The sequence below is a fragment of the Rhinoderma darwinii genome, chromosome 3 (genome assembly GCF_050947455.1).
Source record: "Rhinoderma darwinii isolate aRhiDar2 chromosome 3, aRhiDar2.hap1, whole genome shotgun sequence".
Classification (NCBI taxonomy): domain Eukaryota; kingdom Metazoa; phylum Chordata; class Amphibia; order Anura; family Rhinodermatidae; genus Rhinoderma; species Rhinoderma darwinii.
Genome location: NC_134689.1, coordinates 319,781,467 through 319,802,777, shown reverse-complemented (window position 1 = coordinate 319,802,777; position 21,311 = coordinate 319,781,467). Strand labels below are relative to the sequence as shown.

Below are 21,311 nucleotides of genomic sequence, written 5' to 3'. Positions count from 1 at the left end.
TTATTTCAGAGAAGACAGGATGCAAAGCAAGAGTTCTCATTGGCCTTAGTATTCTTGTAAGTCTGCCTGTATTTATTAAAATCTAACAAGTCTTTGTGTCTTTTGTCATGATTTATGTTATGTAAAAGACAGTTTGTGATCTGTGAATGTTCTGAAAAAGGCAGGCAAATTATTGGTTTCCATCTCCCTCAATCACACTCACCCAAAGGCAGAGATGCCAGGCGGTTTCCAGCCATGGAGAGCTCGTTCAGACTTGCTAATTGGCAGAGGTGGCGTGGAATGCTGCACAGAAAGTTCCGATCCACCGTCAGGTAACGTAATGACTGGCAAAGGTGCAGTTTTTCTGGTAAACTGACCAAGTGATTGGTGGAAAGGTCTAAGGTTTGCAGTTCTTTCAGCTTTCCAATTTCTATAAACAAGAGCACAAGGAATAAATATCACAATTACACAACAAAGTAGCCTGCTGAGTTTCATTTACAAGAGGCAAATGTAGTCTGAACTTATATTATTAATTTAAAGAATGGCAATACTTTAGGTAAGGCATGCAATGTACCTGTATTTAAACTTTGTGAGCCTATTTGGGACCCTCTGCACCCTTAATGTGCTGGAGAAAGCATGCGATTAAACTGGTAGGCTATATTCACACCTAGGGATGCACGGTGTATCGAAACTTCGATACTGTTTCGATACTGTGCATCCCTAAACGGTTCGATACCGCTATTTCCTGTATTTCGATACTGAGCTGCGCAGCCGCACAGCTCAGTATAGTAATACATGAATGTATGGGAGCGCGGCTGCGGCTGTGTAATTCAGCCACAGCCCCGCTCCTGAGTCATGATAAGTTCGCGGGGTCAGGATGATGCGATGCGGCCGGCGCTGCACTAATGAGCGGAGGCACTGAAGACCGAACATGGCGGGCGCTCTACAAAACACCCCCATGTTCTGTCCCCAGGGCCTGAACTGCCGCTCATTAGTGCAGCGCCGGCCGCACCTCCTAATGCTGACCGCGCACGCACTTCCTGTCAGGAGCGGGGCAATGGCTGTATTACACAGCCGCAGCCCTGCTCTATAACGGCGGAGATCAGAGAAACCTCTCATCTCCGCCGTTATTCCCCTGAGGGTATGTGCACACGTAGTGACCAAAAACGTCTGAAAATCCAGAGCTGTTTTCAAGGGAAAACAGACCCTGCTTTTCAGACGTTTTTTGACCAACTCGCATTTTTCGCGGCGTTTTTCGTGCCGTTTTCACGGCGTTTTTTACGTCCGTTTTTGGAGCTGTTCTCATTGGAGTCTATGAGAAAACAGCTCCAAAAACGTCCAAAGAAGTGTCCTGCACTTCTTTTGACGAGGCTGTATTTTTACGCGTCGTCGTTTGACAGCTGTCAAACGACGCGTAAATAACAGGTCGTCTGCACAGTACGTCGGCAAACCCATTCAAATGAATGGGCAGATGTTTGCCGACGTATTGTAGCCCTATTTTCAGACGTAAAACGAGGCATAATACGCCTCGTTTACGTCTGAAAATAGGTCGTGTGAACCCAGCCTGAATGCTGCGATCACAGCTGACTGAGGCATTCAGGAGAAAATGAGCAGGGGGGATGCCCCTGGATCGCGTCACAGGGAATTCCTGTGACGCGATCGAGGGCCATACCATATATGGGCAGACAGCTCAGGGTCTATTGACGGACCCCAGGGCTGTCTTACCATATTTCATGTTGTTAGGACATACCCAAGTATGTCCTAACAACAGCCTGTGTGCTATCTGACCACAGGCTAATGTACTGGCACATATCTGATATATGTCAGTACATTAAAGTTAAAAAATAAAGTAAAAATAAAGTATTCTTAAATTTAAAAAAAAAATACACATTCACCTTTTTTACAATAAACATTAAAATAAGTCTCAATACATAAAATACACATTCAGTAATGGCGCGCACAACAATTTTTTTGCATCATTTATGATGTGTACGCTGTAATAAAATGAAATAAACACTGCTGTCTTTCACTTATTAATGTGAGGCGCGAGGTGCGATGAATTAACCTCCATGTTCCTCACATTAATAGTAATTAACCCCATCATGTACCTCGCACATTAACCCATTATGACTGAGAAACATGATGGGATTAATTACTATTAATGTGAGGCGCGTTCAAAATTCATCACACGTCGCGCCTCACATTAGAAAACGGAAGAATTTTTTTTTTATTACTGTTGGCAAAAGTATCGAAATTGGTATCGAAATCGCAATACTAAACGAAGTATCGGTATCGAAGTCCAAATTCTGGTATCGTGACATCCCTATTCACACCTGTTATTTTGTTGCAGTTTTTTCTGCAATATTTACAAAAAAAAGTGGCAAAAACACTGCTATTTTGGAAAACTTGTGGCATCATGACCTGTGTGGATGCCTGTAAACATCAGATTGCTCAGACGGGAGACATCTGGCGAAACAACATGCCCAATCATTTTGTTATCCCCGAGATAAGCTTGTGTCAGAAGTGTGCGGCAGGAGTTTGTATTCCTTTCCCCCTCTAAATAAACACATGTTTGGCAAACAGATATCTTATGTGTATGGCCGCTAAGGCTAAATTCACACTTGCGTTGAATAATCTGTGACTCTGATCCGTTTTTATATTAAAAGTAACTGAAGCAAAGGGATGCAATTAAAAATCCCATTGATTTCAATGGAATTTTTAACGGATCCGTTTTTATCAGTTATGTTAGGCTTCGTTCTCATCTGCGTCATGGCTCCGTTCAGTCTGAGCTTTCCGTCGGAACGGAGCCCTGACTGACACAAACTGAAACCGTAGGTTTCGGTTTCCATCAGCATTGATTTCAATGGTGACGGATCCTGTGTCAATGGTTTCAGTTTGTCTCCGTTGTGAAAGGGTTCCGTTGTTTTGACCGGATGAGTACCTTAGTCAACTACGTTATTGCTTCCGGCAAAACGACGTGTCCTATGCACAACAGAGACAAACTGAAACCACGGGCACCGGATCCGTCACCATTGAAATCAATGGTGATCGAAAAGGAAACCTCTGGCTTCCGTTCGTGTCAGTTTGTGTCTGTTCAGGGTCCCGTTCTGACGGAAAGCTGCGACGGAACGTCAGAACGGGACCCCAACGCAGATGTGAACAGAGGCTTAGTCATCCATTTTTTTGAAGGATATAAAAGTGCAGAGTGCAAGACTTTTTTCTCCGTTCAAAAAACGGATGTCTAACTGATCAGTTGTTTTTAACATTGGTGTCAACGTAAAACTGATACAAAGGGATTGTAATAATTTTTTTTTCATCAGTTAAAAGACTTTTTTTTTTTTTTTGCTCTGCCCATTTGCAGACACCATTTTGCAAATAAATTAAAACTCTATTAACAGGAAAAGACCTCTAGTGATAGGAAGAAACTGGAAGTGACCCCCAGTAGACATTCTATTGCCATTTTGCAGTTGTATCTAGATAAAGTTTGGTGAGAAAATTTATTTTTTTAGCTTTGTCATAAGGGTGTGAATTGCTGAACGTACTCATACTCATGTACACTACTCATTTATAGGCCCCCAAGGAAAAAATTATTTAAGATAAGAGCCTAGAAACAGACTATCAACTAAACAAAAAAGGGTGCCAAAAAAACGGATCCGTTATAAATTAATAAAAACTTATTGTGAACTGATGCTTCTTGTTCGTTTTTGACAGATGCTTTAAACGAAACCTTTAAAAAAACTAACAATTTACCATCTGTTTTGCATCCGTTATTTTTATAACATCCACTAATCTAAAAACGGATAAGAGTAACTGATTATACAACGCAAGTGTGAACTTACCCTAATATCTCGCTCTGATGCACCATGGAATAGGTCGAGGGGGGGGTGTATTCAAAACAGTTAGCATTGTTCAACAGTTTGGCACCTTGCACCACCTCACAACTTTTTTTTACAGCGGGGAAGGGATTTTAAAAAAATCCTTTTGTATGGCTACAGCTCCATTTGTTTTTCTGATTCCACAAATAGCTACCTAAAATGTATGCATTCAAAAAAACCTCCATCTTGGAGCTACTAAAGCTGGGCGATTTTGCCAAAAAATAAAATCAAATTATTTTTTTTAACACTTTGGGCGATTTTCGATTTGCATCTCGATTTTCTTATTTTTTTCTGTTTATTTATCAGTAATACAGAGATAATTTAATACATTTTCTTTATATAAATAACATTTGAACATATATTGCCATAATAATTGTAAGTAACTTCCCAACTTTTAACCTCTGCGAATACTTTATCAGAAATACAATTGGAAAAAGGTCTACATATTTGATTATAAATTCTGGGAACAGGTTAACAGAATCTATAATCAATGATGCGGTGCGTGCACGAACATCCCTCTCTACCCGTCACTACCTAAGCCGGTCTCCGACATTGCAGTGAGAGCAGTGTAAATTGCAGGAGGGTTAGGCAGATAGCGCCGACCGGCCACTTTGGAGAGATTACATTCTAGTGTCTGAAGTGTAAGCAGGACCCTGTCAGTACCGGACCAACCATGGATGGTTAAATAAATGACATTAACCCCTTCAGGACTGAGCCTGTTTTGGCCTTCAGGACGAAGCCGATTTTTCAAATCTGACATGTGTCACTTTATGTGGTAATAACTCCGGAATGCTTTTACCTATCCAAGCGATTCTGAGATTGTTTTCTCGTGACATATTGTACTTTATGTTAGTGAAAAAATTTGGTTGATAAATTCAATATTTATTTGTAAAAAACACCAAGATTTGGAGAAAATTTGCAAAAATTAGCATTTTTCTCAATTTAAATGTATCTGCTTGTGAAACAGATAGTAATACCACACAAAATAGTCACTAGTTAACATCACCCATATGTCTACTTTATGTTTGCATCGTTTTTTGAACATTCTTTTATTTTTCTAGGACGTTACAAGACTTAGAACTTTAGCAGCGATTTCTCATATTTTCAAGAAAATTTCAAAAGGTGATTTTTACAAGGACCAGTTCAGTTCTGAAGTGGCTTTGAGGACCTTATATATTAGAAAGTCCCCATAAATCACCCCATTTTGAAAACTGGACCCCTCAAAGTATTCAAAACAGCATTCAGAAAGTGTATTAACCCTTTAGGCGTTTCACAGGAATTAAAGCAAAGTAGAGGTGAAAGTTACAAATTTCATTTTTTTTTTACAAAATTCATTTGTAATACATTTTTTTCTATACCACAGGAGGTTTTACCCGAGAAATTTAACTTATTATTTATTGCCCAGATTCTGCAGTTTTTAGAAATATCCCACATGTGGCTCTAGTGCGGTCATAGACTGAAACACCGGCCTCAGAAGCAAAGGAGCACCTAGTGGATTTTGGGGCCTCCTTTTTTTTAGCATATATTTTAGGTACCATGTCAGGTTTGAAGAGGTCTTGTGGGGCCAAAACAATAAAGACCCCCAAAAGTGACCTCATTTTGGAAACTACACCCCTCAGGGAATTTATCTAGGGGTATAATTAGCATTTTGAACCCACAGTTTTTTTTGCTAAATTTATTTGAATTAGTTTGTGAAGGTGAAAATCTACTTTTTTTCTGAAAAAACGTAGAAATTTGTAATTTTTTCAAGGAATAAAAGAGAAAAAACACCCCAACATATGTAAAGCAATTTCTCCTGATTATAGCAATACCCCATATGTGGTAATAAACTGCTGTTTGGACCCACAGCAGGACTCAGAAGGAAAGGAGCACCATTTGGATTTTGAAATTCTGATTTTGCTGGTATAGTTTTCAGTGCCATGTCGCGTTTGAATTGCACTGGAGGGAACAAAATAGTGGAATCCCCCGGAAAGTGACCCCATTTTGGAAACTACACTCATCAAGGAATTTTTCTAGGGGTAAAGTTAGCATTTTGACCACACGGTTGTTTTGCTGAATTCATTGGAATTATTCTGTAAAGGTAAAAATCGACTTTTTTTCTGAAAAAAGGTAGCCATTTTTAATTTTTACAAGGAATAAAGGCGAAAAAGCACCCAAACATTTCTAAAACCATTTCTCCCGATTACGTAAATACGCCATATGTGGTAATAAAGTGCTGTTTGGACCCACAGCGGGGCTTAGAAGGCAAGGAGCGCTATTTGGCTTTGGGAGCTCAAATTTAGCTGAAATGGTTTTTGGGTGCCATGTCGCATTTGCAAAGCCCCTGAGAGGCCAAAACAGGGGAAACCCACCAAAAGTGGAAATTACACCACTTAAAGAATCTATCTAGGGGTATAGTGGGCATTTAGACCCCACAAGTCTTTTGCAGGATTTATTAGAATTGGGCCATGAAAATGAATATCAACATTTCTTCCACTAAAATGTTGCATTTTTTTCAATTTTACAAAGGATAAAGGGGGTAAAAGCTGCCCAACATTTGTAAAGCAATTTCTCCCGAGAACGGCAATACCCCACGTGTGGTCATAAATGGTTTTTCATTAGAAAGTAATTAACCCTTTCTGGACTGATCCATTTTTTTCTTTTCCTTTTTAGTTTTTTCCTCCCCGCGTTCGAAGAGCCACAACTTTTTTATTTTTCAGTCAATAGAGCGGTATGAGGGCTTATTTATTGAGGGACGAGCGGTCGTTTTTATTGGTACCATTTTTTGGTACATACAACTGTTTGAGCACTTTTTATTACATTTTTAGCTAGAGCGAAGGTCACCAAAAAAACAGCGATTTTGCCGTTTTAAATTCTTTATTTTTCACGTGAGACGCTCCATACATCACCCCCCACACTAAGACATGCTATGTTGTGGTGCGCGAAGGGGTTAATGCGCAGCGCATGGTGCGGAGTGAAAATTAAAATTTTCCACTCATATGCCACTTTAGTGCACTATATGTTATGCCCAGTTTGTGCCACTGAAGACAAATACCTCATAAAATATTAACCGGGTTCTCCCGGGTATGGCGATGCCATATCTGTGGACGTAAACTGGTGTTTGGGCACGCTGCAGGGCTCAGAAGGGAGGGAGCGGCATTTGGCTTTTGGGGCGCAGATGTAGCTTGGTAGTTGTTCTGTTTGGGGTTTTACTGGTGTTTCAGTTTGTAATGTGGGGGCATATGTAATCTGTGCGGGGTACATCAGGGTACATGTTATCTGTGCGGGGTACATCAGGGTACATGTTATCTGTGCGGAGTACATCAGGGTATATGTTATCTGTGCGGGGTACATCAGGGTATAATAAGAGGGTATAATAATGCAGTAAATAAATAATAATCCGCAGATATGTGACCGGTGTCGCACTGGTAAATGGTGCCCAATCTTATCTGCTTTTGGAACACTCCGCACATTTTGCATCGCCATATTCTGAGAGCCAGAACGGTTTTATTTTTTCTCCACCGGAGCTGTGTGAGGGTTTATTCTTTGCGGGACAATCTGTAGTTTTCATTGGTACCATTTTGGGGTACCAGAAATTTTTTTGATCACGTTTTATTCCATTTTTTGGCAAGCCAGGTGACCAAAAACCATCAATTCTGACAATGTTTTTTATTCTTTTTTTTATGGCCTTCACCCTGGGCTATAAATGACCATTATACTTTATTCTGCGGGTCGATACGATTACAGCGATACCAGATGTATATAATTTTGTTATGTTTTGCAGCGTTTGTGCAATAAAATCACTTATTTATAAAATAAATACATTTTTGTGTCACCCTATTCTGAGAGCCATAACGTTTTTATTTTTCAGTCAAAAAAGCGATGTAAGGGCTTGTTTTTTGCGGGACGGGATGTAGTTTGTATTGGTACCATTTTGGCGTACATGCGACTTTTTGATCACTTTTTATTGTATATTTTGGGAGGGTTGGTAACCAAAAAATTGTGATTCGGGCACTGTTTTTTGTTTATTTTTTTTGCGGTGTTCACCGTGCGGGAAAAATAATATTACAGTTTTATAGTTGGGGTCGTTACGAACGCGGCGATACCAAATATGTGTACTTTTTTTAACGTGTTAATTTTTTTCCTATAATAAAAGACTTATTATAGGAAAAAAAGCATTCTTTGTTTATGTCACTTCTAACTTTTATTTTTACACTTTTTAAAAACATTTTTATTATCTTTTTTTTACTTTTTTTACTTGTCCCACTAGGGGACACTTAGACTGGCAGCTCTGATCGCTGCTGGAACACATTACACTACACACGTAGTGTAATGTGTTCTAACTGTCATTGTGACGTGACAGTCACACTGACAGGAAGCATCGGAGGACCGGCCGGGGGCTGATCCTCCGAGGCTTCCGTACATGGCAACCCGGAGGTCATTGTCTGGCCTCTGGTTGCCATGATAAGGATCGCCAGCCCCCGCAAATACATGTGGGGGGCTGCCGATCCGCTGTAAACCTCTTCGATGTGGTGATCGCAATCGACCACCGCATCGAAGGGGTTAATTGCCGATTTCAGCGGCGACAGGCCGCTGATCGGCAACGGGGAGAGCAGGGCTGACACCCTGCACAGTTAACCGCCGCTGCGGTGTAGCGCCGCGCGGCGGTTAACTGTTAAAGCGCGGACGTAACTGTACGCCAAGGTGCGCAAAGTTACTGCTCACCTGGACGTACAGTTACGTCCAGGTGCGGGAAGGGGTTAAGGCCCGATTCACACGACCGTGATTGGACCGTGAAAAACCGTCCGTGTCTCAGCCAACAGCCCGACCACGATACGTGTGAAAGAGACTCCTGGTATCATAGTCATTTAGGCACATGACAGTAAAAAATGATGGCCATTAAAAACAAATCATTTGTCAGTTTTTCATGTCCATTTTGCATCAGTGTCTCAAAATTTTCATCCATCCATTTTTTGTCCCAATCCTCTGAAAAAAACCACAGTGCCCATGTAGATAGTGCCGCAATGTCCCTGTATATAGTGCCCACATAGTGTGACATAGTGTCAGTGTCCACATGCAGTGCCACAGCACCCACATGTAATGACATTGCACACATCAGTGCGACAGTGCCCACATGTAATGACAGTGCTAGAGCCCACATGTAATGACAGTGCCCACATAGTGCCACACTGCTCAAATAGTGCCACAGTGCCCACATGTAATGACAGTGCCCACATAGTGCCACCTCCCTCCAATATAGTGCCACAGTGCCCATGTAGATAGTGCCACACCCCTGGCAGATAGCACCCCACTACCCCTAGTAATCGCAGCCCCTCCTCCCTTGTAGATCGCACCCCCCTTCCTTCTGGATCACACCCCTCTCCTTCTAGATCGCATCCCCCTTCCGTCTAGATAGCAGCGCCCCTTCCTTGTAGATCGCAGCCCCCTTTCCTTGTAGATCGCAGCCCTCCTTCCTTCTAGACTGCACCCCCCCTTCCTTCTAGACTGCACCCCCCCTTCCTTGTAGATCTCACCGCTGTAGCTGCCACCAGGAGAAGAATCCCCGGTCAGAGGATGCAGACGCTATGGCCAGGGATTCAGCTCCTAGTGGGAGCTACAGCGGCGCAATCAACAAGGGGGCGGGGAATATGCAAGGGGGTGTGGCTATATATGAGGAGTCTCTGCTTCCCCACGGAACTGCTTTTCCATGGGGAAGCACAGACAGGACGGGGCAGACCAGGAAGTGACTTGGCGACGGGGCGGAGCTTCCCCCTGCAGTACAGTGCGACGGCGCCACTACAGAATCGATTCAACGATTCTATTAAAAAAACAGAATCGTGAGAGCCCTTGAGGGTGAATAAATCCAATTAATCGCCCAGCCCTACTTCAAACCATATGAAAAAGAATTCCTTAATAAAAGCCTATAACCCAAATTGCTCCATTTATGAGTGAAAGCATATTGGGTAATGGCAGAGGTCAGCTGCAGCAAAGTGACGTATACTAGCAAATGGCACCTTTGTTCTGCTCATGGGAGGGCAGCCATAGATCCAGGTAACAGAAATATAATATAAATGGGTATAAAATGGTTCCAAATGTAATGTTTTAATTCCTGATGAATAGATTGATTTTACTAAATGCTGCAATTGTTCAGTCATTTAATACAAAATGTACCTTTTATGTGGTTAAAAACAAAAGGTGCAAAAATAAAATGGTATGTAAATTTTAGTACCGACATTACGTTATCGCTCTTTATTTCCCTCCTGTCTCAGTGCACAACATATCAGGGTTAAAAGAACTTCCAGGAAATCAGACTGTACCTGGACAGTTGCAGTATTAATCACACAGCATTTCCTTTCACTGTCACTTGAACGCATTACAAGAAAGACACATGGTTCTGAGAAGTATAATCTGCTATACCAGTATCAGTTCACGTTACCTGCAGGAAGGTATTTCAGGCGGTTGTTTGTTAGCCGTAAATGGCGCAGTGATTTAAGTCTTCCAATGTCAGGGCACAGGATTTCAAGTGCATTATCACTGAGGTCCAGGGACTGTAGCTTCCCCAGGGAACCAATGGCTGCAGAGAACACAGATCAGTCACAACATGCACTATAAGGGATACCAGTTATGTTTCTTTACATTGGTCATTTAACATAACAAAATGGTACACAGGGACCAGAAATAGGGGAAGTGTGCAGCTTTCCCACGGGGGGTATTCTATACTCAGGATAATACTTTATGGACGTGGGTGCCCAGGATGTGTTCTTACACAGCTCCCCCATGATTGGTGAAGCGGCAGAATGGGGATGAGGTGTATATTAGAAATACTTTTAATGACAAATCTGTCAAAACCTTCTAACTTATAGTCCAGTAAATGTGGGTCATCTTGGGGACTGTGTTGTATGGACAGTATGTACATGAACATACACATCCATACTGGAGATAAGATAATATGGATGTGTCTGAATGAAAGGAAAGTTAAAGGGGTATTCCAGATTATAGAATTTTTCAACTATTCCCTGGATAGGTGATAAATACTAGATTGGTGAAGGTCCAGCTGCTGGGACCCCCACCGATATCAAACACCTGTCCCTCAAACCACAAGACGACAGCTAGGAGGCGTTTGAATGGAGCGGAGGCCAGGCATGCGCGGTGATGCTCCATTCAAAGACTATGGGGCTGACGGAAACAACCGAACTAGGGCTGGCGAATTTTGCCCAAAAATTAAATCTAGATTTTTTTCAACACTATGGGCGATTTTCATCTCGATTTACTTATTTTTTTCTGTTTATATAACAGTAATACCAAGAGATAATTGAATACATTTTCTTTAGATAAATAACTAACATATTGCTATAATTATTGTACGTAACTTCACAACTTTTAACCTCTGCAAATACTTTATTTTATCATAAATACAATTGAAAAAATGTCTATCTAATTGATTATAACTTCTGTGTTCCCTGGCAGCAAACAAGTTAACAGAATCTATAATCAAGGAGGCACTGCGTGCACTAACATCCCCCTCTGTCCGTCACCACCTAGCCGGTCTCCGACATTGCCAGATTCACGTGACCATGATTGGACCGTGAAAAACGCTCCGTGTGTCAGCCGGATTTCGCGGTCCGATCACGGTACATGTGAACGAGACTCCTGGCATCAGTCATTCAGGCTACAATCCCACAACTGTGCAAAAATAAAATGGCCATTAATAACTGATCAATGGTCAGTTTTTCATGTCCATTTTGCATCAGTGTCTCCAAATTCTCATCCATTTCCAGTCCGTCTTTCATGGCCATTAAAAAATAAATCATAATAATGAAAAAAGGATGGATTTCATTTGTCAGGGTAGATAATGCCACAGTGCCCACATATAGTGACACAGTACCCACATATAGAGCCACAGTGCCCACATGTAGTGACCGCGACCACATAGTGCCACCACCGAATATAGTGCCACAGTGCCCATGTAGACAGTGCCACACCTCCTTGCAGATCGCACCCGCACCGCTATGTAGATAGTACCCCACCATGTAGATTGCAACACCACCTCCCTTGCAGATTGCAGCACCCTACCTTGTAGATTGCGCTGGTGTAGCTAAATTCCCAGCCAGAGGTTGCCGACGATGTGGCCGGGGATTCAGCTCCTAGTGGGAGCTACAGCGGCGTGATCTACAAGGGGGGGGGGGGTGTTGTGGTGCGATCTACAAGATACCAGGGGGGGGGGGTGCGATCTGTAAGGGGGGTGCTATCTACCGTGGCACAATCTATAAGGGGGGGGGGTTTGGTGTGATCTACAAGGTACAAGGCGGGTGGTGCAAGCTGCAAGGGAGTGCCATCTACAGTGGGGCGGCATCTACTGGGCGGTGTGGCTATGTACTAGGAGTCCCTGCTTCTCCACGGAACTGCTGTTCCGTACTGTATCATTTTGTTCAGTACAGAACAGCAGTTCCATGGGAAAGTAGACAGAACGGGGCGGACCAGGCAGTGACGAGGCGGTGGGGCGGAGCTTCCCCCTGCAGTGCCACTAAAGAATCGATTCTACGATTCTGTTAAAAAACAGAAACGTGAGAGTCCTTGAGGGTGATTTAATCTAATTAATTTGATTAATCGCCCAGCCCTAAACCGAACACAGCACTGTTTAGCCCCAGACCCATCGCCCAATCTCACATTTGCAATTCAGCGTCTGGGGAAAGCTGGAATAAAAGCTAGGGGACAACGGACAACCCATATCAGAGATGACATCAAGTTAAGACAGCACTTTATAGTAAGGCTATATTCACACAACAGTGAAAAATATGGCCATTAAAAATTGATCAACTGTCAGTTTTTCATGGCCATTTTGCATTAGTGGGTCTCCAAATTTTCATCCATTTCTAGTCCGTCTGTCCGTTTTTAATGGTTGTTTGTCATCCGTTTGCCACACGTTTTTCATGGCCGTTAAAAAAACTGATGGATTTAATTTGTTGGTTTTATTGTCCAAACCCCCTGAAAATACCACAGTGCCCATGTAGATAGTGCTGTAATGACCCTGTAAGATCGTGCCACAGTGACCACTGTAGATAGTGCCCGCATAGTGCCACAGTGCCCACTGCAGAGAGTGCCACAGTGCCCACATATAAAGTGACATAGTGCCCACATATAAAGTGCCAGTGCCCTCACAGTGCCCATGTAGATAGCACAACAGTGTCCCGTGTAGATAGTCACACACCCATATAGTGCCACAGTGCCCATGTAGATTGCACCAACCCCCCTTTGTAGATAGCGGCACTGTAGCTCCCTGTAGGAGCGGAATCCCTCTGGCCGGGGATTTCACTCCTAGAGGGAGCCCCTGATGTCTCTGTCCATATATGGACAATGACGCCAGGGGCTTCTCCAGTAGCGGAATCCCCTGACCAGAGCGCCTGCCGGGGATTCCGCTGTCAGGGGATTCCAGAGGTAGCCACTGACATCACTGTCCATATATGGAAGGTAACGCCAGGGGCTTCTCCAGTAGCGGAATCCCCTGGCCAGAGCGTCGGCTGGGGATTCCAGAGGTACCCACTGACATCACTGTCCATATATGGACGGTAACGCCAGGCGCTTCTCCAGTAGCGGAATCCCCTGGCCAGAGCGTCGGCTGGGGATTCCGCTCCTTCAAGAAGCCACAGCGGCGCTATCTGGAGGGGTGGGGGGTGCCGCTATCTACAGGGAGGGGGGGCAGAGGGAGACAGTAGTGAATGACGTTTTCACTGTCGTGTGAATGTAGCCTAAGTCAACTTTTATTTTGATGTTATCATTTGGAATCCATAATTCGGTTCCCTAAGAGGCGTGCACCAAGCTTTACTTGGAATTTGGTGTTGGGGCATATTACACTTTATCTGTTCATATGAGAGATTAAATGGCTGCATAGAATTTGTAACAACTGCAAAGAAGAGGACGATACATTTATAGGTAAAACATTTTTTTATGTAAGTATAAGTACGTTTTCTAAGCTTTAGGCCACAAAAAAGGCCATACTCACTAGGTAGGTGGGTGGGTGAAAACCCGTTCCCATCAGGACGCAGACGGGTCAAAGAATGCTGCAGAAGGAGTGTGCATTAAGTAGTGATAGCCCCTCCCACTAGTCTTGAGGGGAGTGGCGGACTAAGTGCTCAAAGGTGTGCGATAAATGAGTGTCAGTGTAGTGCTAGGGTGTGAATGGATGGTAAAAAATAAATATGTATGTATGAAAGTGTGTAATAATGTAAAAAAATAAATAAATAAATGTGATAAATAGGGGTCAGTGCTGTGAATAGTACATGGGGTGTCAGTACTATGTGTAATACGTGGAGGGATAATGTGCTGGTCGTCAGGCATGGCGTATCTTGCCGAATAACAGCCTATTTGTAACGCCGCTAGTGTTAGCTAAAGCGGGCTGCTCTGACACCCCATGTACTATTCACAGCACTGACCCCTATTTATCACATTTATTTATTTATTTTTTTACATTATTACACACTTTCATACATACATATTTATTTTTTACCATCCATTCACACCCTAGCACTACACTGACACTCATTTATCGCACACCTTTGAGCACTTAGTCCGCCACTCCCCTCAAGACTAGTGGGAGGGGCTATCACTACTTAATGCACACTCCTTCTGCAGCATTCTTTGACCCGTCTGCGTCCTGATGGGAACGGGTTTTCACCCACCCACCTACCTAGTGAGTATGGCCTTTTTTGTGGTTTTGATGATCTTTATGTCCCATTTTTTCTGTTTGTGTTTTTAAATTAGGAACGAAAAGTTCTGGTTAGGGACTCGCAAGGCACTGGGGACCCTTGACGTTGGGTTGCGAGCTTTGCGTATTTTGGCCAAAATAACAACTAATACCCCATGTTTCATGGATATTTCTTACTACGTATACTACACTTTTTTTCAGGACGCAGCCGGGTCTTATATGCTGGGAGGGCATGATGTGCTGGCGTTTGGTTTGGAATGCAGAGCAGCCCGCTTTAGCTAACACTAGCGGCGTTACAAATAGGCTGTTATTCGGCAAGATACGCCATGCCTGACGACCAGCACATTATCCCTCCACGTATTACACATAGTACTGACACCCCATGTACTATTCACAGCACTGACCCCTATTTATCACATTTATTTATTTATTTTTTTACATTATTACACACTTTCATACATACATATTTATTTTTTACCATCCATTCACACCCTAGCACTACACTGACACTCATTTATCGCACACCTTTGAGCACTTAGTCCGCCACTCCCCTCAAGACTAGTGGGAGGGGCTATCACTACTTAATGCACACTCCTTCTGCAGCATTCTTTGACCCGTCTGCGTCCTGATGGGAACGGGTTTTCACCCACCCACCTACCTAGTGAGTATGGCCTTTTTTGTGGTTTTGATGATCTTTATGTCCCATTTTTTCTGTTTAAGCTTTAGGCCAGTTGACCAAATTGTCACATGAGAGACACTTACCTTCCGGGACAAATACAATGTTATTTGAGTGAAGATACCTTCAGAAACAAGAAAAAAACAAAAACCAGAACAGCTGTTACCCTGAAGGACTTGTGCTAGGACATACATTTCCAGACATGTTAATATACTAGAAGCATCAAGGACAAAGAAGAGATACTGTTCCTGTGGACTACAGAGATGCAGGCAAGCAGAATTAAAAGCAGAAAATGTATACAACCAGCCTTTAAGGTGTTGGTGAAGACTTAGTCCTGCCTCTGACCCAAATCCTATATTAGCAGTGAGACAAGTTAGATTGTGCTTCTATGCACAGTATTTGTGGCCTGGACTAGTGATGTCATTACGTGGATGGCCACACTCCCGGAAACAGTCAGTCTGTCTGTGTCAGGCGCTAAGTCATGACGTTGTCAGAAAGGTTTAGCTAGAGTTGTTACTGTGAGATACAGTGGTCATTGGATTCAGTCAGTTACAACAGCTGAAAATATATAGGGACCGAAATATACATGAATCATTGAGTCAGCTGAATAAACAAAGTACTTTTCCAATATGTGATGCTGGTAGTTATCTCTAAAACATACAGGTGGTAATGGTTGAATGTTCATAGAAGAAGGCTGTATTATAATGAAGCTGCATTTACAGACTTTTCTTAGAGGGTGATTTAACGGTGTTGTCTGGGATCCGATCAGTAGTAACCGAAGTGCTAAAGCCTGCAGGTCATGAAAAACAAAAAACACTTAACAATATGTTATTTTTTTTTTTTTTTTTACAATACTATGCCTGTCTTCTTGCCACCAGTAAACACAACCGCATGTAAAATGAACCGTTGGATGTTACTGTGGTCTATGTTTTTTTTTTTTACATGCGCCATGCTTACTGACATAAGAACAATAGATAGCAGAATGTTAAAATTAAGTACATTAGCAAGCCGTGTTGTGTTTTTTTATTTCTTTCAGGTTCGTGCTGCCCTTAATTGGTGACATATTTGCCTGTTGAGCCCCCTGAAATAATGAAGATCTCCTGGAGTCCTGGTAGAGTAGAGATCTACTGCAAAGACTGCTAATAGCCACCACTAGGAGGCGCTTACTGCTTATGTATTTAGATTGCTTTCATTGACAACAATGTGACCTGTATACATATTTATGCAGTTAGCTTCCCCTTGTGGCGCTGTGGGAAGCCACATTTTTCTAATTTAATTCTATGGCTGTGTAAAAGGGAAGCAGTGGTTTGGAGCACTTTATTGCAAAATCCAGAGCTCCAACCCCCCAAAAAATATCTAAAAATAAAACAGCACAGAGTTTTAGCCCGATTTATAGAACTAGCCCTATGCTGGCACTGTTTATTGAATGGCAGTCTGCCGAAGCGCTGTCTCCAAGGTGGCACTCTGCCGAAGCGCTGTCTCCAAGGTGGCACTCTGCCGAAGCGCTGTCTCCAAGGTGGCACTCTGCCGAAGCGCTGTCTCCAAGGTGGCACTCTGCCGAAGCGCTGTCTCCAAGGTGGCACTCTGCCGAAGCGCTGTCTCCAAGGTGGCACTCTGCCGAAGCGCTGTCTCCAAGGTGGCACTCTGCCGATGCGCTGTCTCCAAGGTGGTACTATGGCAGCACTATAAATGTAGGCACTTTGGCTGTAGTTATGGCAGTGTGGCCTTGTACCTGTGCAATCTGCCAATTAATATTTAGAATCTACACGACAGTGGACCATGTTACGTTTGGCAATTGTTTATGCTGTATTCACAGATGTAAATCATTCTGCATAGAACTTGTAGAATATAGATGGCGATACTGTATAGTATACAATGCAATATTCCACGTTTTTTTTTTCAATGTGGTAGTTTCTTATGGTTTTAACATTGAGTGACCAGATGTGTCTATCAGAAGGATTTTGCCGATAAATATTCAGAAGTACTGAGTGAACACAGCTAAAAAATGACACAGCAATGGGTGGTTAAATAGAAATAGATTTCACAGCAATCTTCACGTTCATGCCGGAGGCATGTCATGGTAACTTTACTGCTCTACTTAATGACGGAGAGGGTGTTCAGACCCTGCCCTCCTATGCCTGAGTGCGTGCACAGACTGTGCCCAACAAGATACCACCCTTATGAAGGGCACATTGAAAACCTAGTGTCTGGGAGCTGGCTGGCATCCTGCTGGCGACAGTGCCATATTCAGATACTCGATCTTGCCTGCCCTTTATTTGTCTTCAAATGGGACATAGCTGACTGCTCTTTGTCACACCAGTCTGAAGGACAATCTACAATCCTCAATCCTCCTTGTCTAGTAAAGATTGCGATTTTAACGCTTTACTAGCCAAGTTGCTAGCGCTCCAGCTTTACCTTATCTATACATAGTCCATATTTCATTTCCAGCAAGATTTTTATTAGCTAGTCAGAAGGACTAGGAGTTCTTTACACTCTTATGTTTGTAAAGACAGCTCGCTGATCGGCGCTCATTTGCTCCTTTCACAAAAATCTATGTATGGCGACAAGCGCTCATTTCTACGATCGCTCGTCCCCATACATTTCTGTCATGGCGGTAGCACGTCTTTCTGTTTACACAGGAAGACGTGCTGCCGACAACAATAATATTTTGTGCCGCATAAACTATACTATCAGCCGATGAATGAGCGTTTGCTCGCTCATCGACTGATCATTGCCCTGATTACACATCGTTTGGCTCAATAATTGGTCCGTGCAAAAAGGCCTTTAGTGTTAACATAAATATCAAAGTGCTGATCTCTGAAAGGCACCAGTTGTCACACATATGTCAAGGTTATAGACATGACTGACAATTAAAATGGGTAGTAAAGGGATTTTTTATGGAAGACACTCACTCATCAACCTTTATGCACATGACAGGTGACTCAGGTACAACTTTGGGCTGTGTAACATATAAGAGATGGCCCTTCAAAAGGTGAACTTTTCACCTAGATAATATTAAATACTGGCACACAAAATTTTTTTTTTTGAAAGTTTGTGCTCTATGCTCGAAAGGACTCAAAGGTAAAACACATAAAAATATCAATACAATAATAGAAATAATAATAGAAAATTCATATTAGCAGTTATTTTCCATTACATTGGAGATCCTCTGGCAGCCATATTTGCAGATCAGCAGCATGGACTTGAGCTGTTATGTTGAGGCCCTGCTCCCTTTCATAACCTATGACATGACTAGTTCTGCACAGTCCAGATAGGGAGTGGGTTATTTATGTCTCAGTCATTCTCCTCACACAGCCTTACAAATACAGAATCCATTGATCTATTGGACCATGCAGACATTGACAAGGTGCATCATTATTTTGCCACTCTATAAGTGCTGACACTTTGTAACATACGTTTGTAAAACCTTTAAAATGGAGATATATACAAGATGTCCATTAGGGCCTGTTCACATCTGCGTTCGCTTTCCGTTCCGGGGTTCTATCTAAGGTTTCCGTCGGGTGAACCCCGCAACGGAAAGTGAAAGTGAAACCACAAATTCCGTTTCCGTCACCATTGATATCAATGGTGACAGAAATATTGCTAATGGTTTCCGTTCGTCACCATTCCGGCAGGTTTCCGTGTTAACACCCGGAATCAATAGCGGAGTCGACTGCGCTATTGATTCCGTCGGAAAACCGGAAACCTTCCGGAATGGCGACGAACGGAAACCATTAGCAATGTTTCCGTCATCATTGATATCAATGGTGACTGAAACGGAAGCTGTGGTTTCACTTTCACTTTCCGTTGCGGGGTTCACCCGACGGAAACCTCAGACAGAACCCCGGAACGGAAAGCGAACGCAGATGTGAACAGGCCCTAATGGACATCTTGTATATATCTCCATTTTAAAGGTTTTACAAACGTATGTTACAAAGTGTCAGCACTTAAAGAGGCTCTGTCACCAGATTTTGCAACCCCTATCTGCTATTGCAGCAGATAAGCGCTGCAATGTAGATTACAGTAACGTTTTTATTTTTTTTAAAACGAGCATTTTTGGCCAAGTTATGACCATTTTTGTAGTTATGCAAATGAGGCTTGCAAAAGTCCAAGTGGGTGTGTTTAAAAGTAAAAGTCCAAGTGGGCGTGTATTATGTGCGTACATCGGGGCATTTGATCGGTGGGGGTCTGAGCACTTACACCCCCACCAATCGCTAAAACGGATAGATGATAATACATGGGGCCTGAGAGAGCGCTCTCTGCAGAACCACCAGTCCGTGTGTGTTCTCGCGGGAGGGAACACAGCGCAAGCCGCCATGACACTGTCCGTAGCTGATTGGACAGTGTCAGAGCGAAGAGATCACGCCCCCTTGCCATTTAGTTAGATAGAAACGCCCCGTTGACAGTTCAGGGACTTATTTACATATTGGGCACCAAATATAACGGCACCAATATGTAAATAACGGTAGAAGTTAGAAAAAATATTGCAAGTGAGAAAGTGTTTGTGAAGCCCTGCCTATCACATGCTGCACTCAGCTGCACATGTATGAGTAGGTGAAAGGTTCTCTTTAACCCCTTAATGACCGCCGATTAGCCTTTTCACGGCGGTCATTAATGGGCTTTATTCTACAGCGCCGCCATTCCACGGCGCTGCATTAGAATAAAGTAAACAGAGCAGGGAGCTGTCAAATCTCCCTGCTCTCAGCTGCCAGAGGTAGCTGAGGGCTGGGGGCGTCCCTGCTCTGCCGGGTGAGATCGATATAAGTATCGATCTCACCAGTTTAACCCCTCAGATGCGGTGCTGAATAGCGTGCACCGCATCTGAGTGGTTTTGGAGAGGGAGGGAGCTCCCTCTCATCCCACCGACACCCGGCGATAAGATCGCCGAGTGTCTGTGTCTCCGATGGCAGCGGGGGGCCTAATAAAGGCCCCCAGGTCTGCCTGTCGTGAATGCCTGCTAGGTCATGCCGGAGGCATGACCTAGCAGATGCCTGTCCGTTTTAAACGGACAGGCAGTAATACACTGCAATACAAAAGTATTGCAGTGTATTATAATAGCGATCGGAGGATCGGATAGTGAAGTCCCCTAGTAGGACAAGTAAAAAAGTAAAAAAAAAGTTGAATAAAGTTAATTTAAAAAAATTTAACAAAAAAAAAAAGAAAAACCCACTTTTTCCCTTTACAAACTGCTTTACTATTAAAAAAAACCCCACAAAGCAAAAAAGTTGCACATATTTGGTATCGCCACGTCCATAACGACCCGACTATAAATCGATTACATTATTTAACCCGCACTGTGAACGCCGTAAAAAATAAAATAATACTATGGAAGAATTGCTGTTTTCTGTTAATCCTGACTTTAAATTTTTTTTATAAAAAGTGATCAAAAAGTCGCATCTACTCTCAAATGGTACTAATAAAAACTACAAGTCGTCCCGCAAAAAACAAGACCTTATACAGCTATGTCAATGCAAAAATAAAAAAGTTATAGCTCTTCGATGGTGACAATGGAAAAATGTAGAAAATGTCTTGGCCATTAGGTCCCAGAATGCAAGCAGGGGGAAGGGGTTAAATATGAAGTCTACTCTGCAGGCAAAAATGTAATGCAACAGGAGGAGCAGATTCATATATAGTTTTGTAGGAAAGGATTAATTCCCTTCTTATCTGGATTTAGGAGTTTTGTGGGCGGTCTTAATTAGTGATTGACGGGTATTTCTGCATGCACTCATACAGGGAAGGCTGTCAATCATTGATTGACACAACCCAGAATGAGAAGCATTTGAATTAATTAAATACAATTCATACTGAATCTTTTCCCACAAAACTATATATTAACCTGCTCAGCTCCTCCTGCTCTATGACATGCTGCCCGCAGATCGGACCGCATTTTCAAGGATAGGTTGCCTTTAAATTTGAAAATGAGTAGTCTCTGGACAGCTGCTCCTGCCTGGAAACTTTAACCATGACATGCATCTGACCAGTCTGTTAATGCAGACCCTTAGTTAGCCTGGAGTACGTCCACACGGGTCCAATTTGCCGTGGAAAATTCCACAGTAAATCTACCCAGAATCTGCACCAAATTGTACTTATTTTGGTGTGG

General features: G+C 42.8%; 1 protein-coding gene across 1 annotated transcript in view; it reads right to left on the bottom strand.

Moving 5' to 3' along the window:
- Nucleotides 1-21,311, bottom strand: part of LRRC28 (leucine rich repeat containing 28) — a 60,694-nt gene that overhangs the window by 24,763 nt on the left and 14,620 nt on the right. Inside the window, exons 4-6 of the mRNA XM_075858236.1 lie at nt 15,298-15,335; nt 10,270-10,407; nt 203-409 (exon numbers count right to left, since the gene is read on the bottom strand). Of these exons, the coding sequence (XP_075714351.1) occupies nt 203-409; nt 10,270-10,407; nt 15,298-15,335 (383 nt within the window). The remainder of the gene's footprint in view (nt 1-202; nt 410-10,269; nt 10,408-15,297; nt 15,336-21,311) is intronic.